This window comes from Lepidochelys kempii, chromosome 9, assembly GCF_965140285.1.
Source record: "Lepidochelys kempii isolate rLepKem1 chromosome 9, rLepKem1.hap1, whole genome shotgun sequence".
Taxonomy (NCBI): Eukaryota; Metazoa; Chordata; order Testudines; family Cheloniidae; genus Lepidochelys; species Lepidochelys kempii.
In genome coordinates this window covers 73,132,321-73,159,962 of record NC_136388.1, presented here as the reverse complement: position 1 = coordinate 73,159,962, position 27,642 = coordinate 73,132,321, and the positions used below count along the sequence as shown (strand labels likewise).

General features: G+C 38.4%; 1 protein-coding gene across 7 annotated transcripts in view; it reads left to right on the top strand.

Moving 5' to 3' along the window:
• DACH2 (dachshund family transcription factor 2) overlaps window positions 1-27,642 on the top strand; it is a 457,244-nt gene that overhangs the window by 344,297 nt on the left and 85,305 nt on the right. For 3 of the 7 annotated variants that reach the window (XM_073360874.1, XM_073360875.1, XM_073360872.1), the window contains one exon: window positions 24,900-25,079. The exons of 1 other annotated variant lie outside the window; for it this stretch is intronic. In XM_073360874.1, coding sequence (XP_073216975.1) covers window positions 24,900-25,079 — 180 coding nt within the window. The remainder of the gene's footprint in view (window positions 1-24,899; window positions 25,080-27,642) is intronic. 3 more of the 7 variants (XM_073360876.1, XM_073360877.2, XM_073360873.2) reach the window with 1 other exon arrangement.

Genomic DNA, 27,642 nt, shown 5'->3' with positions numbered 1-27,642 from the left:
AGCTGGTAAGAATAAGCTTAGGGGGTCTTTTATGCAGGTCCCCACATCCGTACCCTAGAGTTCAGAGTGGGGAAGGAACCTTGACAGTCCCAGAGATCCGGGCCCTCACATTGGAGGACAAAGTACAGCTGCCTAAAGTTGCCTCACAGTTCTACTGCAGTTAAGCTATCTGTTTACTGGTATTCTACCGTAAGCTGTACACAAATAGAGAAGAACAGTGTTTCCACTCGCTGGAAATCCTGAGGACTTAGCTTTCTACATTCTGCAGATCTTCTCAACTATTCATAGTGATAGCAGAACGAATGAAAGGTCTCCCCATCTGTGCACAGAGACTGTCTTCCTGGATCACCTTGTGTATCCGGGCATGTTATGAGTCCACAAACATCCTGCCCCCAGCTGTCCTTATGGCTCACTCTACAAGGTCCCAAGCCACCTCCATGGCTTTCCGAGTGCAAGTTCTGATTCAGGACATCTGCAGGCCTTTTGAGCCTTATTTAGTTTTATAGAATTTGGGTAGCTTAGCTGAGTAATAACATTTAATTCTAGTTTCTCTCTTTAAGGTGTTGATTCATAAAATTTGGTGGAGCCTGCATTCATTCCATTTATTTACAAGAGAGCTTACGCCCTTTAATCTGTATTTTATATATAATTTTTAAAAAATGTGTTCCATGGCTCTAAGTGACATATTGGTGGAATTTTGGCAAGGTGGTTCCATACCAAATTCAAATGGGTGCAGGTGGGTGTTCCATGTTTTTGGCTCAATAAAAGACCTGGCTTTATATTCACAGCAGCAGTTTGCCAGATCAATATTAGCTAAGATTGAAAAGGAGCTGTCATGTTTCCTCCAGCCAAGGGCAAATGTGCCCATAGCGAATTATTGTCATGTTAAACACCCTTTATTTCTAACTCCACAACTGCTTGTATTTTTATAAAAATATACATTTTATATTTATAAGAACCTAGAAAAAATATTAAAATCTAGCCCAGTAAATGTAGTAAAGCAATGAACAAGTAAATCACGTTGGCAGAGGATATTGGAAACTATTAATTTGCCCATAAAATAAAGTGAAAATACCAAGAATATTTTATTACATTTTGAGTGTGTTGCTCTGAGAAGGTATATATTATACTAGAGGTAGCATGAATATTATTTGATTATATTATTGATGAATGAGTTTACAAAAAGTGGCTAGTAATACATATTTTAAGGCAGCCAATTTGTACATTAGCTTTTCCAGACCTAGGCCCCAACTCAGGAAAGCAGATAACCACCTGCTTAAGTATACTACAAAATAGAGATTTTTGCTGAATTGGGGCCATAGTGTGTATGAAATAAGGAGAAATACCTAAGTTACCTGTTATCAGTTCTTACTGATCAAGTTGAGACCATAACGTAACCTATTATCTGTGTATTAATCTTAAATATAATTGTAAATTTAATTTGTGTATGTCATGGGCTTATGCCTCCATTTCACTGACTTTACTCCCTTCTGGTTTCTAGCATCTTCGGTTTGCTTAATAGCAGAGGGTTGCTAAAAGAGATGTCTTTGACCATTTAAATAATAAACTTCATTTACATCACAGGGGTATGTTAAGAATTAACTAGGTAATGTTTACACAATGCTTTGAACAGACTTGGGCCAGAATACAGGGAGGCACCTTAAGTCTTGGAGACATCTCAACACCCATCCGAGCAACCACAGATCAAGAACAACAAATCTCACTGATCTGAGTTCAAGCTGATAGGGTGTCCAGGGCCTAATAGAACTTAGTTCCATTGATTTGTGTTGAGGCTTAGGTTGGGCAGCAGAGGAGAGAAATGGAGCCTGGAGTCATACAACGGGGAGGGGCTTCAGAGAAAGCTGTCTTCGCTGGCCTCTGTTGCCTCTTGAGTTTGAATTTAGAATGTAGCTGTGTTTATGTGCATTAGGGTGTGGCTGATCATGCCCCATGTGATACCAAGATTAATTCAAATGAAGATGGCAACAAACAGCAGGAGACAGAACACATGGCAGGCCAATCAGTGATGCAGTTGGGCCCACCAGAGAATCACATCATGAAGCAATGACAGCAACTCTTTCAACTCCCTCATTTGAAGTGGGAGGAAAGGCCAATCCCCATTCCTTTGAGACCTTGTGGTAGTAGAGGTGGTAGTATATGAATCTCTACTGTCCAGACCAGACCAATCCCAGACGTTTCTCTCCTCTTGTTCTGCTAGAGGCCTTTGGCTCCCCAGTCAGATGTTGGTGTTAATGTTTGAAAAATGCTATCTGAATGTTAGTTATTTATTGGTATTGATTATGACCTTCGACCCAAACTTGAGCCATGTCTCTGCAGAAATTCTAAAACTTTTGAGTTAACTTAAAAAAAAATTTTTTTTTATACTTCCTGGATTTAATCAGAAATGGAAGCATTGGAATACTGTAACTAAGGCTACTGTATGGTATTTGTGATCTGTCTGGAGCCAGAAATTACTAGCAATTTCATTAGAAAGCCCATTCTTGTGAAATTTTCAGCTTGAATTCTTCAAGCATCATGTCTTCATGTCCACAGTTATTCAGGTAAGTTTTGATAAAGATCCAGAATTCTGGATGCTTATCTGAATTGAAACTTTTGAGGTTTCTCCATCACTAGCTGCCAGCTGAATGTACTATAGGGATTTGTTGAATACTAAAAATATGCAATATACTTGGCAGCAGCTTTATTTGAGTACACTCTACTGAAATGGCATGTAAATGGTGTCTAAGGTGAAGGCTATGCTAAAAGTGTTTACCGGTATAGGAATACTGGTATACTAAACCTGATTGATTTTTCATTGTTCTTAAGATCCAGGGGTTTACCGGTATAGTAATATATATAGTAAACCAGCAAAGCACTCCCAGTGTTGATACAGCTCTACTGGTAAAGCTGTGCTTTGCACTGATAAAGTAATACCACTCCCCATGAGTGAAACAAACTATACTGGTAAAGACCTAGCTGTGCCAGAATAGCTGCAACTACACTTAAGGGCTTCTGCCATGACGATGTAGCTGTGCAGATCACACCTCTTCACACTCTGACCAACACAGCTGTGTTGGCAGAAGTCTGTATCATAGAACTGGCCTAACAGAAATACCTAATAGAGGTAATACCTAATAGAACTAATAGAGGTAGTTCTGTTAGGCTAGGTTTATGTTACAGACTTCTGCCAGCATATATATAGGTACTCTCCCAATCACTCCTTCCCACTTCTTACCTGCTGCTCCCTCCTACTCCTCACTTTATGCCTTGATTCATAGAGCTCCCTGAGCATGGAATAGCATCCTTCTTCTCCATCCCCAAATGCCCTCTCTTTTCTCCACGTTTGACCTTTATAACCACTTTTTGAGTCCTTCTCCACCTTGCCATCCCCCTACTTGCCGTATCTTCTCTCCCATGAACTGTTGTCAAAACGCACCTGGGCTTGTGAGCTTGATTCATCCCAGAGGCATAGTGGTGGGATGGGATTATGTGTACAGTTTGCAAACCTCAGCCCCAGTGGGCATAGGTGTGCTAGAAGAGGCATTCATTCCCAGAGGAAGGCACTGATGTCCGTCAAAAGTTCTGTCAGGAGTGGGAATTTTTAATTTGTCTCTGAGGTTCCTACAGGAACACCACCAATGGAAACTGCTCCCGGATATGTGTTGAATCAGTGCATCTTCTGGGTATCTTGGCCATGCTCTTTCCCTAGCCAGCACAAAACACTGCTGGGGCTGCAATGACTGCCTCTAGTCCCCCTGACATTCTCGGAGATGTGTGTGGCTTGTGCTGCTGTGAGACCTCCCTTCCAAAAAGACTTTCTGCTGTTTCAGGCCCTGCCATAATCCATTTGTGAAGTGAGAGCCTTATCTTTGTTTGTCTTGTATATGTGGCAGCAGACTATAAGTTCTTCGGAGCAGGGAGTGCTTTTTAGCATAGGTTTGTAAAGTTCCAAGTAAATGTCTTGTGCTATTATATTGTCAGTCTGATTTCTCAGCTCATCTGCTTTGGAAATTAATGGAGACATGCAGTAGTTTAAGAATGGTTGCTTAGCAAAAGTGCAAAACTGGAAGTTGAATGTACGGTTATTGCCAAGACAAACATCACAGAGCAGTTTAGTGCACCCTATATGTCTAATAAAAAATGTTGTTTGAACTGAAGAATACAAATTAGGTATAGAATAATTTCTATGGTTTCTCCTACAATATATTCTCAAGAAATGGTGACCAAAATCCTTAAAATATGAGAAATTATTATTGTAATCTCCTAGTAGCCTTGTTTAATACTCCTGGCATGATTTGATTACATGTTTGAAAGCAGCTGTTATTGTACAGTGTATGCTGCCTTGGGTACACCTACCGTTCATACTGTAACTTTAGATGACATCTGTACTGCAAAATAGATTCCCAGCTCACACATACATACTCGTGCTAACTTCATGAGGCTTAGGCCTGGACTAAATAGTCCAGCTGTGGTAGCGCAGGCCGTGGCAGCATGCCGAGTACGAACCTGCCTGAGCCCGGTGGTATGTACTTGGCTAGGCTAGGCCCTGCTGCTGCTTCCTGTGCCATCCCGACCATGCTACTATTTACACTGCCTCTAGTTCTCACCACGTTAGCATGAGTATATATATGTGAGCTGGGAATCCCGCCTCTAGCTTGTAGTGTAGATGTAGACTTACTTGCTATATAGACTGTATCTCTACACTTGAATTTGAAACATTTCACTCAGCAAAGCTTGGTTATATTATTGTCAGCAATAATAGTGTGGTTCAGCCTGAATGAAATCTTAAAGCAACTTATAATTGGTTGTTGACAGTGAGAATAAACATTTCCTCTACACATCGTGTGAATTTTTTTTACTGTACAAAGCTTTCAGCAATTAGTGTTCTTTGTTATATATCTTCTATATCTACAGTATATTTGACAATAAAAACCTTTTTTGACATTTAATCAGTAGTAGAGTTGTTCCATTCTCATTATATATTCATGAACTTTATCACCAAGACAAGACATAAATGTTAAACTTGCCTTTTAGATCAGACATGCATTGATATTTAAAACTTGGGAAATCAAGATACTTGTTTTATTGTGGCTATTCTGCATTTGTGAGATTGAAGAAGATGCAAATATATACATATAATAAATAAATAAATAAATAAAATAATTTTTAAGAGACACACATCATGTTATTGTACTGACTGTGTGGGTGGGAAACTTCTAAAATGCCTAAAATCTGAGAGATACAGATTCAGAATACAGTGTAAACCATTAATAATCCATTGGCAGATGAATGATTGTATATCCCCTTTACCCATATGAGACAGTCGATATTAGTTGAGTTGTTCTTGCTTTCTGTTCTGAAGTTCTAACTGACTGGGGGACAGGGGTGGGCTTTCTTAGATCAAAGACAATACCTATGGAACTCTTCCCTGGTATTATTAGCTAACGTCTCTTTGTGATTGTCTCCAAGGTTTGATGTGAAGCCATTTTATTTGAGTCAGTTTATTTTTGTGAATATTTTCCGTTATTTTACAACAGATCTTCTATTGTTGTTCTTTGATTAAAGTGGCCAGTTTTGGAGGACATTCAATCCAGTTTTAATTTTTTTTTGAATTGTACAGGATCTCAGATTCCTGGACATGAGTGCTTTAGAAAATAGCCAAAGCAAATAGGTTGGCCAGAGCAAAGCAAATAATTTTCAAGATCTTTTTTTCCCCATAAATTCCAAGTTTAATCTAAGTATAGACTATAGATTTCAAATAACATGTTTTCTCTATCAGTGCAAATCCTACAATATTACAGTATATTGATAAAGGGAATAGCTTCATGAACTCCATTGTTTGGTTGTTGAAGTATGCAAACATGACATTGCTTTATTTTCTTTGTCTTTTTTTTTTTTTATTCTGTAATAGGAACATTCATAGGACAGGAATATGCTCTCAAGAAAAGGTTGTTCCAGTTATGCAATGCTTTTCCTTCAGTATTTAACCATCTGCAAATGCCATTTATTTCCTTATATGTTCCTTCCTCATTAAAACATCAAACACAAAAATTCTTTTTTTTTCTGCTTTTGTTCATTCGTTTTGAATGTGGATATTGTATTTTCCCTTTTCCTCTATATAAACATATGATATGTAGTCTGGAGTTGTATTCTGACAAATGACTTTTAAAATGGCATCATGTGCTTCTGTGTTCATTTTAGTTTGATAACTTCCCTATGAAAAGTGTTCCGTTTATAAGTAAAACGGGTGCTTTTTTTTCTAACTGCTTCACTGCAAACTCATCCTAGAATCTATGTCAAGCTGTTTTTTTCCTTTCTCAGACAGATTCTCAGATCTAGTTTCATTCCCTTTGTACTGCATGTAATCTAGCCATGACTGACCAGTTAAGGAGGAAGTATACTGGGGGGAAGGAGAAGGCATGGCGAGGTGGTGTTCTGTTCCCCTACAGCAGTTTACATATGTCCCCTAGAGTAATGGCAGCTTGAGATTTGCTGAAACCTACCCTGCTTCTCCTGAATTTGAGCATATCTTGACCCACAAATCTTCAAGCATAAAGGTTTTGAAGGCCAAATTATTTCTTGTTTTCTTCACTGATGCACACCACTTTGTAAGGCTCAGAATTAGCAACTTTTTCAAGTGTAAAATTCACAGTTAATAGTAATTTTAAGGTAGACATCATAGTACTGGCACCAATTTTTGTGCAGCCACGTCCTTTTTCTCCCTTTTATATGGTTTGTAACTGAATGTGTTTGGAATTCATTGATTGAATTTGACTTTCCAAGCACACTTTTGCGGTGATATAGTACATATAGCATGTGATGATGGGCATGGGATGGACGGGATAGAACTGGAACTGGATGCAATTACTTTATAGCACCACAGTCTTCAGTTATCTTAATTGTATACATGTGATACCTTCTAATTCAATTAAGACTAGCCATATTCCACATTAGCCTGTCTGTTAACATCCATGCAGTGTACTATAAAAAAGTCGTTAATTTAGTAATATCAATTTAACTAGTTTTAGCTCATTAACCTTGATACCAGCAGTGCTAGAGAGAAGAACCTTTTGATATTTTTGTTCTCAGTCTAATACCATGAGCCCTAAAAGCCTCTTGAAATCCATGGCCATTATCAGTAATAGCTATCTGTCATTGGTTCATTCTTACAAATAGAAGAATTGGCCACAAATTACTTCTTCTCAAGTCACCTTCATGGATCTGGTCAGCATGTATTCAGAATAACTTTTTTTTCCACAGAGACATTTATTCTCTCATTATAAGAAGATGTCTGTATTCTTCATGCTGTGCTCTGATGTAATTATAAGCCATACCCCTTCGAAGACACACAAAGCAGCAATGCCATTTTGCCAACAGGTTCACCTTAAGCTCAACAGTTAAATATTTGTGAACTGGTTCAAGAGAACTGGATGAAACATGCATTGCGAAAATTCTTTATCAATGACTATTTTGCTTTTAGGTTCCCAAAACCCTTGTGAAATCCCATCTGTTTTGGTCTTAATACTTTGCCCTAACTTATAACTTTACAGAAGTTATTACTAAGGTCACATGCACCACTGTGACACAGGTAAATGATGCTACCTGTATTCAAAAAGAGGGAAAATGAGGTATAGAGAAGTTAAATAAATGTTCCTAGTAGTCAAAGTAATTAATCCCTGTTGATCCTTTATTTATATATGTAACGCTGACCCACACAGAGGCATTGGCAGCAGGGATCAAACCTGGGACCTCGAGTTGAATGCATGAACCTTTACTGCCTGAGTTAAAGACACCTGTCTTGTAGCCAAGGCTGTAGCAGGCTCACCAATCTCTAGCTGGCCTAGCCACCACAAGAGGGAGACAGAGTGCCATGCCAAGAAGGCAGGGGTTACGTATATCTGTAATATGTGAGAAGTATAGCTATGAGTTGTTCTAAAAGGAGGTGGAGTAAAATTCATGGTTAACTACACAGCATTCTCTAGTGTAATGACAAACCTATTTCTTACATTGTGTTATCAACGAGGGCATTTGAAAGGTAGTGATATTGGGGATCATATGAAAACACAGAAAAGCTGCTTTCTCATTAACGACATGATCCAAAGCCCATTGAAGTTAATGGGAGTCTTTCCATTTTCTGGGTTTGGATCAGGTCCTATATGTTGTGATTGCAAAATTTACATGTAAATAGAATAGCGCCCGTCTACACAAATTTTTCTTTGTGAGGAGGGGAAAGGAGTGAGAAAGCAACAGTATACAAGGAGCTTATTACATGCACATTATTACTGTGATGGAGGAGGAGAGTGCAAAGAGGATAACAAATGTGGGGAGGAGGCTGCAGTTTTTTGCTTTCCAGATCTGTCATTGACTTGCTGTCTGAGCTGTGGTAAATTACTTCCCCTCTCCCCCGTGCTTCTGTTTCCCTTCCTGCCTTTTGCCCATTTTGTAAACTCTTCAGACAGGGACTGTCTCTTACTATCTATTTATGTAGGGCGTAGCACAGTAGATCCTTGATCTTGATTGGGGCTCCTAGGTATTATTGTAATATAAATTATAATGTTATAACCATGCATAAAATACCAAGGTGTGGCCAAGGTGTGGAGATATGTCACCTGAGATAAGGCTTGAACTGATATGCTAACTGTAGAGAAATTGGGAAGGAGGTACATGGTGGTTCCAAGCTATGCATAGTGACTATAGCAGTGTTGTTGCATCTCAAGAGCACCCACAAATATGTGCATTTGGCTTTATTTGGGAGTGCTCAGCCCTTTGTTATTTTAAGAGGTGGAGGCTGCCAACACAAATGTCAGTAAGTGTGTGAATCTCTGCGGCAGGTGTGAGAAGCAAAGGCAGAGCTAGGCAGAGCGGCTGGCCTGCTCTGTTACGAGGACACCTTCTGACTCTAATGAAAAGCCAAAGCATTACTGAATTTGACTGGCGCAGGCTGTGCACTGCATGCTGTCAGTCACAGGCTTGAAGATTAGCTTAGAAAAGTTTAATAAAATAATATCAGGCAGTAGAAACAATAGCAGCAAATCAACTTGCCTTCACTACAGCAGGCTACTAAAGAGGATTTTCATAATAGACCACAGGTATAAAATGTAAAGTTAAAGTAATGGGGACCAATAGGAAAATGTGGCCATTCCCACACATTTATATATAAATGATTTTTACATTTAAAGGAATAGCCAAATACCAGGTAATTTTCAGGTACATAAAAACTAGGTTTTAAATATAGAATATTTTTACATTTTCCAAGTTTTCCCTCCTGATTTGCAACTCCCAAACTAAAATAATACTCATCTGAAATTCCGTGTTTTCAGCCATATGATGCAATCCAACCATCCCAGCTCAAACCGCAACAATACGTCACAAAAAGCTGCACTGAAATGTTCATTGACTTCTAGATAGTTGGAAAGAATGTAGTGCTGAGCATTGAGGAAAGTTTTGCTCATGCAAAAAGTTAGCAGGAAACATTATATTTTTGCAGAAACCCCCTGAACTAGGAAAGGGGCCAATTCAAGTGTTTTAAAGTTCACTACAAATATTCCAGAAAGCTGTTTTCATAACATACAATAATTTAAATAGTGTAAAATGCAGATTGTGAAAGAAATTAATCAAGATTACATTAGTGCAGGACTTTATTGTATTTTGTGTCCAAATTTGCCACCACTACCAGTTTCTTTAATGCTTAATAGCTCAGTACCTGGGCTTATGTTCTATCCAAAAGATAGTACTTTTAGCAGCACTGTGACCACTAATATTATGTTTGGAAATCGATTAAGACAATACTGATACAGAAAAGAAAGTATGACTCAGAGGTCTGCCATCCAAGAACTGACTCAGCTGGATACTACTTAGGGTAATAGATCTGAAGAGATGTTTGGGTTCTTCAGTTAGTGAAAATATCTTTCGAGGCCAAAATGCCCTTTGACCCACTAATCTTCTTTCTAAGGAGCATTTTTGTTGTTTCTTTAATGCAAAAATTCACCATTTGTTCTCAAACCTTCTGCAAACCGAACACAGCTGACTTTGTGACAAAAAAAACCAAAACAAGTTACTTTCAAAAATATAAGCTGGTATTTTAAAGAAGGTTGATTTAGGTCATACGTCTGGCTCTGAGCCTTCTTACATGGAGGTCTGAATTGCAATCTTGTTAATTTTAGATTTAAGTTACTGTTCAGTAGGTATGACTACTTTATGCCTACCTTAACATGACAACTTAGAAAGTGGAACTAATTACCTGGATAACTACCTTTCTGATTTGTTCACTGCTAAAAGACCATCACCTATAATCCCTTTCTAACTGTCAAGTGTTTACTTTAGAGGTCTCCCTTGACGTGTACTGACCAATACTTTTAAAAAGAGGAACATTATATAAAGAGGCTCCAGCTGCAGAATTTGGACCTGAAATTCAAACATCCCAAATTTAGGGGGTGTTAGGATCAAGGCTTTGGGAGGGGGGGCGGAAGAGAGGTGTTTTTTAAAATGTGAATTTTAATTTGATTTGTGAATAACCCCAAACTTCAGGAATGGTCAGGGCCATCTGTAGAATTTAGGTGAATAGTGGCCTTCATGCCCTCAATCAAAGCCAGTGTACAAGCAACAAATGTGCTGTCTTTATCAAATGAAGGATAACTATGAACAATAGTAGATAGTAGGAGTGGTGGTAGAAAGTGCATTGCTCTTTTAGCAGTCTCTACAGAAAGTATTCATTTTTCTTTGAAAACTACATAGGATCTCAAAAGTGAAAATCATATCTTCAAGTTTTCCAAACTAAAGAGCTTTGGAGAGTGTGTATTTGTCATTATGTTTAATTTGCACATACCTCACCAAAGAAAAGGCCAGGGGAGCTAGGCCGAGAACACAGCTGTACAGGCAGCTCAACTAATTGCCTCTCCATCCTCAACCTCATTTATCTTCATTTCTTCCCAATTATACCAAATTATCAATAGTCTCTGTTGCATCAGAGTCTTAATCCCCTTTATTCAGGCAGCATTAGATAGTGGCAGATGAATTCTTGGAGGGAGTCGGGGTAAACAGCCATGAAATGCCACCTCTGGCAGATGGCATTGCTCACAAGAAATGTGACAAAACATTTGGAATTTGTTACTAGGCATTGGTATGAGAATGCAAGCTGTCAATATTTTTTTTAATCAAGGTGGTGCATACTTACATCGTGAGCAGAAGTGAAACCCACCCAGAAAATCTAAAAGCTTAGTTGAAGTTTAGACTGGCACAATGCTGTTATACACTGCAACTAAAACTCTTTCTTTTCTTTGGAGTCTTTCAGTTAGGCAGTACTTTGCCTCTATGAAATGTCGCTACCAATATTTTAATTATGTCTTCTCTTATTGTAGCTAAACTTGAGATTTTTGTGTGGCTAAAGGCAGCGTATCCTTCTGAAAATCTAAAATACATTTTATACCACAACAAGGATTGGATTTGTCAATAATCTGAATATTTTCCTTACAACTGCTGGATATCTCTAAGGTCTTAATCCTTCTCCATTCAAGTCAGTGACAAAGCTCCCATGGAGAGCTATGGAGAGAACTAGACCCCTCAAAGTCTATGAGAGAGCCTGATGGTTAGGTTTGATATGCTAGAAAAGTAACCTGAAAATCCAGCCTCAATTGAAATTAAAAAATCAGTAAAATAGGATGACCAAAGGTTGAGACAACTTCCCTCGATGTTTTAGAATTCCGTACAGATCAGTTTTAAATCTCTATTCAGTTGCTAGAAACAGTAATAGAAAAAAAGTTAAGCATATACATATTATTAAAAGCAGAATAAAAAAAGAAGTATAAAGTATGCTGGCTGTTGGCAGAGTCAAGGTTTTTACATATTCACATGTTTATTTTTAAACTGACATTAACTGAAGCACTGTGGATTTCACTGCTGACCTTTATTGGGTGAGTTAAGCATACTGACAAGCTTTCATGATTTTGGCAGGGACTCCAGATTTTGGGGGAGTTGGTGAAAGTATATTGCCATGTAGGAAATACCACATATAAAACAGTTCAGCAACATTAGAACTAGCACATACCCTACAAATATCCCACATACTGGAACAGTTGGTGGGTCTTTGCAAGAATAAGGGTCTGCATTTGCTGATCCCTTTCCAAGACTGGCTTACGATAGTAAATTTAGTTGGAGAGCACCTGAACTCATTCAGCTTGACTGTAAAATGATGATAGTTATGCAACACCACTTTTGCAACCCCTCATTCTCTAATGAAATCTCCTATGGCATTCAGCTTTGTGTGGATTAGTGTCAGGTTGGCAAAGTTTGGAAAGTTGTCCAAATACATAAGCATGAGCTGCCCCCAACCAGATTTAAAGGCAAACCACTATACTTTTCATGTGGGGCTCTTCCCTGTTAGGAATTTCTGAAGAGATGATAAATACATGGTTTTTGTATGCTGCTACAGTTTAACTCATTAGATTACAATCTGTAATTTCTTCTGTTTGTTAGTGATATTTAAAAGAAATAGTAAATTATAAACCATTGAAACTTTAATGGCTTGATTTTCACAAATACTGAGCACCTGCAATTCTGGGAGCTGCAAATATTCAAAGCCTTTGAAAACCAGACTATCCAAATATACACACATTACAAATGCACAGTATATTTATCTCATTGGCTATTTCAGTTCATTTGTCAACTATGAGAAATTTTTTTTTATTTCTTCATAAAGTACTTGTTTTATGAATGCAAAGAGTTGCAGATTCAATTTCTAAAAAATTTCTAGGAATGAAAGTTCATTTTTCTGTGTATTTTAAAATGTAGTTCTAATTTTATAAGTGTCTTTTGTAAAAATGTTATGATCTCAGTGACTTGCAGATCTAAACTGAGGAAATCTGAAGCGAAAAAGATGTTTTATGCTAACTGCCAACCCTGCAGACTCAGATCTGAAAATCAAGCTGTTTTATTTCTGGTTTGTGTATCATCAACATTAATAAAGAAATCTCATGCCAAATTCTACTGTTAGTTGCACCTCGGAAAATCCATTGTCTTCAGAGGATTTGTGCAAGTATTATGGAGGGCAGAATTTGGCCTAGCAGATGGACCACAGTTCTGTTGGTGGTGCTAAATCAGAATAGAATCTAGTTCACTCTCCAACTGCATTGTTAGCTCTTCATTAACAACAGGAGTATAAAGTTGTAAAATCTTATATTGGTTACTAAAAATGTCAACAGTTATGAGTCTGAATACACACGGGAAGCAGGTCGGTTGTGTAACAAAGCACTATTTTCACATGATCACATTTCAGACTAGAGTTTTACTATAACCTTATTCTCTCTGCTGAGCTTGCCTGCAAGGTGGCATTTGGGATAATGATCATATGTGCCGTGGACAGATTTTTTGAAGCCCAGCTTTGTCACAACATTTCTCTACATGCAGTTAGGATCTCCTTGACCCACTAGTAAAAATGCTATATAAAAATAGTGATAGGAATAATCTGTGATAGGAATAATGTGGGGATTTTAAAAATGTTATGTGTATAGTTTTTTCTCCAAAATCATTGTTCTTTGACCCTCTACTTATTTTCCTTTCTCCTACTTATTTTCCTTTCTCTATCCCATGAAAGAGAAGGAGGGGGGAATACCTTTTTGGCAGGCACACTTAGTTCCCTATACAGCCTATAGGTCAGACACATTTCCCCTCTAGAAAGTCACTGTCTAATCATGATTGTGGTGTTCTCCTTAACGTGTTTGAGTTTAAAAAACTAATGTTAGTCACAAGCATTGAAAACTCTGACATGTCCATGATTATCTTCAGCATTTCCTTTGCTTTGAAATAACCTTTCATTTTGCTGTCATTAGACTTTTCAGAAAGTTTTGAAATTATATTCAGATTTTCAAATGAGTTTTTATTGTATAATTATCAATAGATTACTTCACCTAAGTTGTGACAGACATATTTTTTAAGTATGACTGACTGATGGACAGATTGGGAATTGCTGAATTAATGGGCACATTTCAGAACCTTGGCATGGCTAAGCAGTAATTACATCTGCTGAACCACTTGATAAGTTTTTGGAAGTAGCCCAGTAAAGCCATCACTAGATTTCTCCATTTTTAATACCTTACTTTCCCCAGTTTTATGGCTTATTTCTAGAGCACAATCCAGAATATGATACTGCCAAATACACATGCAGCTACACAAATCAATACATTCAAGACTAAAATGCCTTTGTACATCTTTAATTTAGCTTTTGAGATTCTTATGGGTCTCATTATTTTGGAGACTGCTTTGTCCAAAATAGATTTTCATCGTAGACTCATTGAAACAAATATGCTTGCTTAAAAAAACTCAATTTCTAATTGACAGTTTGCCAGCAATTTAACAAGAATGGGACTGTCTCACCCTCATTGGGAAGACATTTCAGTATAAAGTTTATCAAATACGACTCTCACCTACATTTTGGTTGGTAGATAGCCGAGTTAAGCTGAACTGTCTTCATTTGGTTGCTCATGTGAGTTGATCCTAAACTGTGGAAATTTCTGCTTATTTGGTTGATCAGATTAAATTGATTCAGACTAGACTGTGTGTGTAAGCAGGATAATATGTTGAGAGCCAATCAGTTTAGCTTACAGAGGTTTGGAAGACTCAGGATACTTGGCACAATCTATGCTTTGGATTCTTGTCCTTCCTGACTGCTGAATGCCCATGGATAAATACCGGGCTGTTTATTGGTGGAAATTGTCAGCGCCTCCTTTCTGAATGGCAGGGTTGCAACTGCTGTAAAAGAACTATGTGTTTGGCCTCTTCTTAAAAAAACATATCTGGATGCTGACTAGCCAGATATTGACCTACAAATCTTTCCAGCTATTAACTGATACGTAGTTTTCCATTTTTGTCAAGATATTATGGAAAAGGTTATGATGAGATGACTCTCACAATATGCTGACGCCTCAGCCTTCTTTGAGCATTGGCAATTAGTGTTCTGACCTGGATGCGGCACAGAAATGACATTTGTCACATTGGCAGATGATCTCCTGTTGATGGATGAAAATCATACCTCTGTGCTGATACTATTAGAGCTCTGTGCTGCCTTTTAATACCATGGAGATTGTTAGGTGCAGTTATCACATTTATGGTCCCTGGTCTCTTTGGTGGTATTGTTCTTTTCTCACTGAGAGATCAATGCTTTCATAGGGTATTGTTGAACAATTATTCTTCTAACCTGATAGTCTCCTGCTGTGAAGTACTTCTTGTCTTTGCTGTTATTCCACTAATATAGTATGTTTATGAGGCTGTCTGGAGAGTTAGTGAGGAGATATGGGCTGAGGTGTTTTCAGTATGCTGATGATACTCAGCTTTATACACTCAGCTTTATGCACAGCCCAGAGACTGTGATTGTCTTTCCCAGTATCTAAGTGAGATGGGTCATGGGCTGGGACAGGTGAGAACACTGAGGTGATTATGGTGGGCTAAGGAAAGTAAGTGGATGAGTTTATGTCAGCTCTCCTGAATGAGGATGTTCACCCATTCTTTATAACCAAAGTTTGAAACTTGGTACTCTGGTTAGAGTCCCAGATGCTTTTATATGATCAAATAGTAGCAATCAGCTGTGCTTTTTTCATTTTTGTCTGGCTAAGAGGTTGTGAACCTTCCTCACAGATGCAGACCTTACTTCCATGATTCCTGCCTTCGTTTATTTTAGCCTGGACTACTGCATTATGCACTACATGGAGTTACACCTTAAATCCATTTTAGAGGCAACTAGTGCAGAATACCACAGCTCACTTGTTAGTTGGAGTAACTAGTCATGAGTACTGGAAACCGGTGCTGCACTTAGAACCTAACACCAGAGTGCTGTGTTTCTATATTGTAAACATCTGTTAAAATCTAATGATTAGGCTTTAAAATACTGTATATGTTATTTTAAGGCTAAATTGATATTTCATTAACATATGAAAACCGCCTCATGAACCTAATGGGTGTATGTTTAGGTCACTTGATTTAGAGTTTTACCAGATTTTGAAAAAAAAAAGTGTACTTACATTATTTGGGGCAAATTCTGCTCTCACATACCTGTTTGTGTCAATGGACACTGCACGTAAGCATCCAAGGGCAGAATTTGTAACCTCATTTTCATAGTGCTAAGCAATCACAAATCCCAAAGAAGTCTTTAGGAATTTTGGTAATCAGCATCTTTGCAAATCAGGCCATTGGTGATAAGTGTTCTGGATTAACAGTGCTGAAACAACAACATATAGATACTTTCAGGGAGGTGCTGAAAGTATACTTAATAACATGAAAAATGTAGGTTTAAAAATGCTTTACATTAAAACTGAGCATGAAAGACATTTTCAAAATTTGAGTTACATTTTTCTAAAATATATAACAACAAAATAAAATGAGGTACATACATTGAAACAGTATCAGGGGATAGCTGTGTAAGTGGGTATCCACAAAAACAACAAGGAGTCCGGTGGCACCTTAAAGACTAACAGATTTATTTGAGCATAAGCTTTCGTGGGTAAAAACCCCACTTCTTCAGATGCATGGAGTAAAACTTACAGATGCAAACATAAAATTACAGATGCAGACATATACTGTGTCAGTGTATTTATGTCTGCATCTGTAATTTTCACTCCATGCATCTGAAGAAGTGGGGTTTTTACCCACTAAAGCTTATGCTCAAGTAAATCTGTTAGTCTTTAAGGTGCCACCGGACTCCTTGTTGTTTTTATTGAAATAGTGTGATTGTTCCATTCAAAGATACCTCTGACAGTGTGAATTTCATTTAGGCCAAGCACACAGTTTTGAGGCTGATAGCTTGAACTCAAATCCAAATAAGAAGATACTGCCACTGAATTGAACTTAGATTACTTTTTGAAAATCTTTCAACACATAAAACTAAGAAGGTAGTTTAACCTTCACAAAGATATGGTCATCAAAAATCTTCTTAGATTCTGGTTTCAGAAGCAAAGTACATTAGATGGAGCTTGACTTCTTTTAATTCAACTTCAGTAGTGATGTTATAATTATGAAAAATAAAAAATATGTGAGCAGCAGCATCTACAGAGGAATAAAGACTTTTTCATCTGGAGGGAGAAAGCAATGGTAGGAAAACATCCTTTTCTTACTGTAGGTAGATGAAACCTAAACAGAGGCCCTTCAGTTACATAACTCTCATCAACTGTGAATACCCACATTTGAAAGCTTATCACAAAACTGTAAATACACAGTACATCATGTAATGAAAAGGTGTGTGTATTGCTTAGATTGACTTCACATATTTTCTTCTGTTACCTGCAATTTAATTCCCTGTGCATCTGAACTAATCTTAGGAACTCAATAACAGCAACACACAGACTTTAGCCACTGTGCCGTAAAGTGGTACTAAGGGAATACTTACATCTCACAGCATTTAATTTAGAAGTGAATGTACTGGGACTTGCTATTTTAGTTTTACCTTTGCTTACTTGAACATGCCAGTCTAATTCCTGGGTTGATATATGAGTTATGTCAAACGCTCTTCAGTTAAGCCTATGATAAATACTTAGTTTTAATTAATAAATAAGATTTTTCTCACTAAATCCATTTAGCTCTTGGGCTTTACTTATTGTAGCATGTACCAGTGCTTTCCCACACATAGGCTTCCATTTGTATCTTAGCTGCTATATTTTTACTTTTTAGTCTTAGAATGTCCTATATAGTAGGCACACAATAAAAAGGGCCTCGGTGTTTGGGCCAAATTTTGGCATTTAGCTGATAGCTTGAGGTAGTAATTGTGGTGTATTGAGGACTGTGTTGGAATTGTGAGTGATCACTTTAAGAGCCCGGGGCTGGGGGGAAGCGGAGGGGATTGTTTCTGGAACCTTCTTGTCAGCTAGAGGGCTCTGCAGCAAAAGCATGCAGCAGGCATTCTGCAGTTAGCCAGGGTGGAGTGAGTTGTTCCTCTCAGTTTTAGGGAGCTGCCTGCTTTCTCTCTCTCTCTGGTTTTCGTTCTTGTGTGTTATTGTTCTGAATTCGCAGAAATAAAGTAGTATCATGTTGCAATCTTCCAGCAGGAGTAATTAGATTTTTATCTAATTTTTCTTTGTGTATGCTGAAACATAGCGTTAATGCTAGGGGTAATGTGCACCAACACCACTCCAGGGGGAGCTCGGGACAGGACTGTGCCCTCTTCTCCCCCACCCCACCTCACGAGTGACCTGGGGCACAGGGGCACTGTGCAGGCTATACCCTCTTTTACCCTTCTCCACTGCAACCAACACACTCTGCACTGCAGGCTGATGTGAAGGCAGGTAGCCAGGACCTGACCCTACCGTCTCTCTGTCCCCTTTGTGGTCACCATGTGCATTGAGGGAGCAGTCATAGAATCATAGAATATTACGGTTGGAAGAGACCTCAGGAGGTCATCTAGTTCAATCCCTTGCTCAAAGCAGGACCAACACCAACTAAATCATCCCAACCATGGCTTTGTCAAGCCGGGCCTTAAAAACCTCTAGGGAATGGAGATTCGACCACCTCCCTAGGTAACCCATTCCAGTGCTTCACCACCCTCCCAGTGAAATAGTGTTTCCTAACATCCAACCTAGACCTCCTGTACTGTAACTTGAGACCACTGCTTCTTGTTCCATCATCTGCCACCACTGAGAACAACCTAGCTCCATCCTCTTTGGAATCCCCCTTCAGGTAGTTGAAAGCTGTTATCAAATCCCCCTCACTCTTCTCTTCTGCAGACTAAATAACCCCAGTTACCTCAGCCTCTCCTTGTAAGTCATGTGCCCCAGCCCCCTAATCATTTTCATTGCCCTCTGCTGGACTCTCTCCAATGTGTCCACATCCTTTCTGTACTGGGGGACCAAAACTGGACACAATGCTCCAGGTGTGGCCTCACCAGAGCCGAATAGAGGGGAATAATCACTTCCCTCAATCTGCTGGCAGTGCTCCTACTAATACAGCCCAATATGCTGTTGGCCTTCTTGGCAACAAGGGCACACTGCTGACTCATATCCAGCTTCTCGTCCACTGTAATCCCCAGGTTCTTTTCTGCAGAACCGCCGCTTAGCCAGTCGGTCCCCAGCCTGTAGCAGTGCATGGGATTCTTCCTTCCTAAGCGCAGGACTCTGCACTTGTCCTTGTTGACCCTCATCAGATTTATTTTGGCCCAATACTCCAATTTGTCTAGGTCACTCTGGACCCTATCCCTACCCTCCAGCATATCTACCTCTCCCTCACAACTTAGTGTCATCTATGAACTTGCTGATGGTGCAATTCATCCCATCATCCAGATCATTAATAAAGACGTTGAACAAAACCGGCCCCAGGACCAACCAATGGGGCACTCCGCTTGATACTGGCTGCCAACTAGACATCGAGCGGTTGATCACTACCTGTTGAGCCCGACAATCTAGGCAGCTTTCTATCCACCTTATAGTCCATTCATTCAATCCATACTTCTTTAACTTGCTGGCAAGAATACTGTGGGAGACCGTATCAAAAGCTTTGCTAAACTCAAGATATATCACATCCACTGCTTTCCCCATATCCACAGAGCCAGTTATCTTATCATAGAAGGTAATCAGGTTGGTCAGGCATGACTTGCCCCTGGTGAATCCATGTTGACTGTTCCTGATCGCCTTCCTCTCCTCCAAGTGCTTCAAAATGGAGTCCTTGAGGACCTGCTCCATGATTTTGCCAGGGACTGAAGAGAGGCTGTAGTTCCCTAGGTTCTCTTTCTTCCCTTTTTAAAATATGGGCACTATATTTGCCTTTTTCCTCCCCCAATCGCCACAAATTTTCAAAGATAATGGCCAGTGGCTCTGAAATCACATCACCCAACTTCCTCTGCACCTTTGGATGCATTAGATCTGGACCCATGGACTTGTGCATGTCCAGCTTTTCTCAATAGTCCTTAACTAGTTGTTTCACCACTGAGGGCTGGTCACCTCCTCCCCTGTACTGTGTTGCCCAGTGCAGCAGTCTGGGAGCTCACCTTGTCTGTGAAGATTGAGGCAAAAAAAGCATTGAATACTTCAGCTTTTTCCACTTTTTCTGTCACTATGTTGCCTCCCCCATTCAGTAAGAGTCTCACACCTTCCCTGACCACCTTCTTGTTGCTAACTTACCTGTAGAAACCCTTCTTGTTACCCTTCACATTCCTTGCTAGCTGCAACTCCAATTGTGCCTTGGCCTTCCTGATTACACCCCGGCATGCCCAACAATATTTTTATACTCCTCCCTAGTCACCTATCCAGATTCCACTTCTTGTAAGCTTCCTTTTGAGTTTAAGCTCACCGAAGATTTCACTGTTAAGCCAAGCTGGTCACCTGCCATATTTGGTATTCTTTCTGCACATCAGGATGGCTTGTTCCTGCACCCTCAATAAGGCTTCTTTAAAATACAGCCAGTTCTCCTGGCTCTCTCTTTCCCTCTTTTTTGAAAAATCACTGTGGGGCTAATCATGTGTAACGTCAAGCTTGTTTGTAAACATTTGCAGGATTGAACCTTCTGCTTTGTAAAATAAAAGTTTATGGTTTTGAGATATTTCTACCTGTGGTCCCTCCTGAACAGAGGACTGCATCTGTAACAGGCCCTTGGCATCATAGGCTATGCAAGATGGAGTCTTTCCTCCCCTTTTGAGCACCTGAGTAAGGGACTGAGAGAGTCTGGTCCTAGTCAAGACCAACAAGAATGGGAGCAAGATAGGAGAAAGTTACCTTCATGTGTTTTCTTTTGTTTGAGGGGGAGAGGATTGTATGTACAGGGGTGACAATTTTAAATGTGAAGCTCTTTGCTCATTAGTAATGTTCAGAAACTCATTTCTTTGCATTTTGACAAATAAATATACTTTAAAAGGACCTAATAATAATTTTATGACACTTAAGAATCTGTTTAATTTTTCTTAACTTTTATACGTAAATATGAAATCTTTTCTCCCTAAAAATGAATAATAAATTACATTCCTTTGTATATAACTTGTAAGCCAGCTCACATCACTGTTTTATTGTAAGAGACTTTTGCCTCATTTCCGTAAATGATACTGCCTGCTGGTTTTCTTGTCTCTCTTTCTTTCTTTTTTTTTTTCTTCTCTTCTGTTCAGCATCTATCGTAGGGACATTATTTGGCATGCATCCAGGCATGGATCATTGTCTTAATTTACACTCCACATCCGCTATTAAGTAAAGAATGTGGGTCTTCGACAGCTTAATTATGACAGAAAATATGTTGTGTTTTTCCGAAGGCTACACTTTTTGGATTGAGCAAAAGACAGATTTATCCAGCCTGTTTAAATATACCTACTCCTCCATGTATGAGAGGGACCGATTTGCCTTTTATCATATATTGCACCTTGCGCGTGATGAAGACCACAGGCCTAATTTTGCTTTCAGTTATGCCCCTATAAACTATTGTATCCCAAGGCAGGATTTGATATTATGTGTTTGTTTTGTATTATAAGGGACAAAATTACATTTGCCATATTAATGATGCCTATTCTCCCTGCACAAAAAATGGGAACAGTTAACAAAAATCTAATGAAAAATTGTATCTGGATCTGATTTTCAAATTTTACAACGATTTAGTTGCTGTAGGTACTGACCTCTAATTATGGTAATAATCAACAATTTGAGACTATGTATACTGTTGATGTGATGGGCTCACAATTCTATTCTTATACAGACAATAATTGTACATTACATTATGCTTTTAGCATTTGGTGTGAATGTGTGTGTATGTATGCACAAATATTTCTGTGGAATTTTGAAGACGTGTTTGAAATTAGAAGAATATGAGTTAGTTTTGGATCCTTTGAACTAAGCATATTTAACTTATAAAATGAGCCATTTGCTTTCTTATTGAAGTCGAAATTACTTAATTGCTGTCTTTATACAATTAGCTCCTAAGAATAATTGTATAGAAAGTAGAGGTTGGAATGGATTTATACTGGGTCTTCAGGCTTTTGCCTATTATTAAATTTACACTTAAATTTTTCATATTGTATCAAGCACATGAAGAAAGAGAGAATTATTTTCAGGCAAGGATATAAGCCATCTTTTAAGATTCATGTCCTTAACTGCTCAGTGACAATTCTATTAACAAGTTCTGCAATATAGTGCATATAGTGTCAGGGAAAAGGTTTTCTGGACAACAGAGCACTACCTAAACCTCAGGAGACCTGAGTTCTAGTTCCAGCTATGCCACTGGCCTGCAGATAACCTTGGCAAGTCACTTCAGTTCTCAGTGCCTCAGTGTTACCATCTGTAAAATGAGGATAATGATACTTACCTTGTTTGCAAAGTGTTTTGCCAGCTACTGATGAAAAATGCTATGTCAGAGCTAGGTGTTATTATTCAGAATAGTTTTCTCTTTCAGTGAATTACTCACCATGTAACTTAATTATGGAAACTTTCTGTCTGTCTTTACCACAGTGGGGTGTGGTGATATCTATGTAAATTTCAGACCCTATGATTAAATTTCACTTAGCATTCAACTTTGATTGATTCATTAGACTTCCCTGTGAGCCGGACTTTTTTTCTCAAGGGAGAAGTGGGTGTGGGTGGAGGAAACCTGAATACAAGAGCAGATATCTGAGTGGAATGTGTCAGAGGGGTGGAATTTGTATTAGAACTTGGGCCCATGGTGAGGTATTGAAGGAAGGAGAAACTTTTAGGAGTTGGTAATTGAATTTGGAGTTCTGGACACTGGTAGGCCAGGAGGGAAGAGAGCACAGCTGGTACGGGTGTGCTTTCAGGCAAGGACTGTGGTTTTTTTCCCCTCCATTTTGAAAAATCACTGTGACAAACTTCCTGAGCAATCAGTTTACATTTTGAAGGCAGTGGGCCAGATCTTCAGTCAGTTAAAATGGGCAGAGCTCCATTGAAGTCCATGACTCTGACTTCACAAGGAAAAAGACATGAAAATGGCTGGGGTCCTGAACAACAAACACTTAATGCACATAGATAGTTATAGTGGGGTTAATCATGTGTCACGTCAAGCTTGTCTGTAAACATTCGCAGGATTGGACCTTCTGCTTTGTAAAATAAAAGTTTGTGGTCCAAGGACTGTTGAGATATTTCTACTTGATAAATTAACACCTCACAAACATCTATGTGTATAAATTCTTTACATCATTTTGAAAATCTACTTTTAAATATTTAAGTGCCCATGAAAGTTTAGGTCACTTAAGTACATACAAGCTGTACTTTGAACAATAATGCTTTTTAAAAAACATATTAAACATTAAACTAAAATATTGAAAAAAAATCTGAAAAATGGTAGAAATCATTTAGCAAATCAGTTCTTAAAAAGTGTTCTTAGAAAATCATTTTTCCTCACTTGTTTAACTCAAGGAATATTTTATCAAATGTTAACGCCTATATTTGAGAATAGTTCCATGTGAATAACTGAAGTTTTAGTTCAATGTGATTTGAAACAGCCAGTATGCAGCATATTCAATTTATAATGGAAATGCTGGTACAACCTTAACAGTGGCAGTGGTACTGAGCACTGCTGTAATTATGCCACATTATATTATATCCTATGGTATAATTTAGTGCTGTATAAATGTATCTTTCTTTGTCAATGTGTTGCTCATCATTTTACAAATTACAAATCTGTAATGGTAAGGTAATTCATGGCTTGGACATGGTATTAAAATGATGGAGTGATTCCCATTTTGCGCAATCATTGATCTTTCAGTCTTTTACATTTGGTAGTATTAATCATGTTTATTAGCTGAATGTTACCATAAAGAATGTTGAATGTTTCTATGTGGTTACTTTCATCTTCAATTAAAATACATTTTTTTTTGCCTGCCACCTCTGTGCATTGCACCACAACAGTGTATTACTGATTCTAATTGCAATTTTAGTTAATAAATTCTAGACAATATCAATACTACAGATACACAGTTTCTTATCATTCTTTAATCTAATCTAAAACATCCATGATGAAAGGAAAAGGAATGTACCTAGGTTAACCTTCTGGCCTCTTTGTGTTCCTGAAATGTTCAACTTTTACAAATAGGTGTTTAAAGGCTTTATTTTGTGGACCAGACTCATTGCAAAATTCTTACCCCATTCTACCTTACTGTGATTTAATAAGAGGAGCACGTGATTATTCACGTGCATAACTGTCTCACATAGGAATTGCCATGAAACCAAAATAAGATCTCTCCAGAAGAACAAACAGCTTAGTATGACATTGTTTAATCTGACATACTTTGCTTTTTCTCTTAGACATCAATTACTGTGAACAAAATGTACACCTGAATGTTACATATAAATGCCTCAAAGCTGACTATCTACAAGTTTGGTCTTTGAATCTCTCAATTATATTCAGAATTTAGCATTGAAGAGGAGTCTGGTCTGGTGCTCTGAGCACAGGACTAGAATCCAGGAGCTTCTAAATTCTAATCCTGATGCTAAAATTGACCCGTTCGGTGGCCCTAGGCAAATCATTTAAATTCTCTGCACGTTTCCCCATCTATTGTTATATAGTGCTAGCTGGTATTATTAATTTTTATTATTTTATTATTTAGCAACTCCTTGAAAAAAACTCCCACTGGGTATTGTCAATGGTGAGGTCCTGTGTGTGGATTACAAAAGAAGAGTCCCTGTTTAGTTGTTATCACAACTAGTTGTGAGTCCTTTCTGCTTGTGTCGTTTTATCCTTAAACATCTAGCTTTCTTTGTTTCCAGAAGGAGTACACGGTGTTCTAGTTAGGTTATTTGGCCTGGTTTATGATTATTAAATTATTCATTTATTTCAGGTACAGCACTTATGTGCCTTTTTGGTGCTGAGTAATCAATAAACTATGACATACTCCAAAACAAAAAATTGAGTAATTTAGGATAATTAAAAAATTTGCAGTAAATCTAGCAAAACCTCTTCAAGAGAAGAATATGGTATTTACAATATCTTTGTACACTGTTTTGCAGGTGGGAGTGAATCCTCCTGGGATAAAGAGAAACTTCAGTCTCCTATTACAACAGGATCACAGCATGGTGTTGGTCACGCCACACTATCAGGACAATCCAGCCTTGGGAGTGCACATCCCCTCAGTCCTCTCCAGCAAAATCACCTGCTCACCAACAGTACGTTTACTGTCCTTATAAACAGTAAGAAGACACTCTAAGACACAGACACCTTCAGTCTTATACTGTTTGTCTGTAAAGAAGGAAAGCTATACAAGAAGTTGGTAACTAATAAATAGCATGTGATAGCTGGAAGAATTTAGCGTGCGCACACACACACACACACACGCACACGGTAAAGCTGGAGGCTGCAACTCCATTAAACTATTAACCAATGAGGAACCATTCCCCTAACTAACTGGCAGAGCCATTTCATTACAGAATAGCCCTGGTTTCTACAAACCTGAGGATGATGGATCTGAGGGCAGCGCCCAGGCTATAATCAAGCTTGCGACAGATCTAATGTAAATCCCTAAAACAGAGCTCCAGGATGCTGTTTGGAAGGTGAAAAAACCCACACAGTCATTTGCCAATTTTGCCAAATGGGAAAAATCTCTTCCAGAGACCAAATATAATTTTGGCAATAAGCACAGTCCACAGCATCCTACGAGATCCAGCATGTCATATAAAGGTGGGAATGAGTGGGACTAGAACAAAGCCAAAATGGCAGCGAGCTAGCAGTGGGTAGAAACAACTCCTTCCTCTCCCTGCCTCTTCAAGTCATCCAGTGATAGTAGGCATGGCTGGGACAGGTCAGAGTGTTAGAACCATCACATGCTACCCCTCAGAGGGGAAGGAGTAATCAGCAGGTGCCTGAATTCCTTCTCCCTCCATCCAACATGATGCTATGTATGACTGCACCACTCCCATACTTACCATTTACACACCCCAGTTAGTGAGGTTTGACGTTAGGCCTGCCTAACTAAGTCTTTTGCATTTATACTATGTCACAGTGCAGCTAATGACCCGATTTAACATTAATGTAGGTATATCAGACTGTGAAATAAACGACCAAGCTATAAATACCACTTCAAGATTAATTCACTGTTTAGACACACTATCATAATAGTTTTACTAATGAATTGAATGGCTTCCTTTTATTGCTAACTCCAACTTCTCAAAAAAAATAAAGCTTGTGTTATTTCATACAATCAATATACTTTTTACATATCCTAGTTTCATTGTTTTCAAATCAATACAAGTTTTCCTGAAACTTAATTACCTCTATTAAGAGCTCTGCATCACAAACAGTAGAAAGTTTTCTATATAAAGGCATTTATATAAAGGTAAATAGCATTCATTTTGGTAAATGTGTACCCAAATGGTGGTGGTGAATTTTGCTCTTTTTCTAAGATCTCTCCTGTTGCCTGGATTAGGTACTGTAAAAATCCTCTCCAAATCTTGGAGTCTAAAAGGGTCAAGTTCTCTACTTCCAAAACTTTACTGAGGTCGATGGAGTTACTCCAGCAAAACATTTTGCCCGAAAGTTTTTGTAGTGTATAGAAGAATTTATTGTCCAGGCCAAAATTAAAATAGAATCAGTGTTAAAGGAACAGGTGGGACATGATAATTGGATAAAAGATTACAGTGGGATGAAGGAATGGAAACAATGCTAAAGTTTGAAAAATCCTCATTGTTCATGTATGTATCTTTGTTCTGAGAGTTTTACAAATTGATTTCAAGGACTTACTTTTCACAAGTGTATGAACTGTGAACAGTAAGTTCTTATTCAACAGAAATACCGTATTTTTAAGACCAAATACTTTGATTGCTATCTATGTAGTGTCACTGAATTTGGTGGAGAAGCTGAGACCATTTAAATGTTTCTTACTGTGGGTGCTTGTCCCCTTTCAGGCACAGTTAGGGTCTGTCATCTGATTAAGTGGAGCTGACTGCAGGACTCTTATGTAGTGTAGATGATTCTTTAATTTTATGTTCCTTATCTGGGGAATATGCACGTACATAATTCAGTATCTGCACATGTTTTACATATGAGGCTATTGTGTTCTTCCCTGTTTTGGTAATCTTTCAAGATATTTTTCAGTATTTTTTATTTCAAGTAGTTGTCTAAAGGCTATTAAAAGGTTTATTGAATATCAGACATTATGTCTGATGATTTGCTAGTGTAGTCCTCAGAAATGCTTGATGGATTGTGTCTTAAAACTGGCGATGTGCTGTTATATTCTGTTTGTAGTTTGCATTTAGTTTGCATGTCAATTGGACTTTACATAGACATACAACTCAAAGTGGACAGATGGTGTCTGGGAGTTTTGGAACTCTATGGAGTGTGAGGAAAGATTATTAGGCTGCTACGGGAGATATACAAGGGAACAAAAGCTTATGTATATAAGAACTGAAGGGGATTGTCAGTATGGTTAGAAGTAAATGGAAATGTCCATGGACTCTGTCTTGTTACTATGTTGATTAACAATGACATGGACCATCTCATAAACAAAGTAATGTGAAGCATAACACGCCACAATGAATGGATATAATAGTGTTTGGCTGATGGCTGTCCAGGGGTAGTAAGGGTGTTAAGTTTTCAGATGATTCTGCCCTTTGTGGGCAGGTGGTGGTTTCTGTGGGTGTTCTGGTGTTTGTTGGACCAAGAAATTGTGTTTTGTATGAAAGAAATTATGTAAGGAAGATCAGCTCATGGCACTCTTACTGTAGGAATATAATACAGGAAAACAATGATTTACCCTGT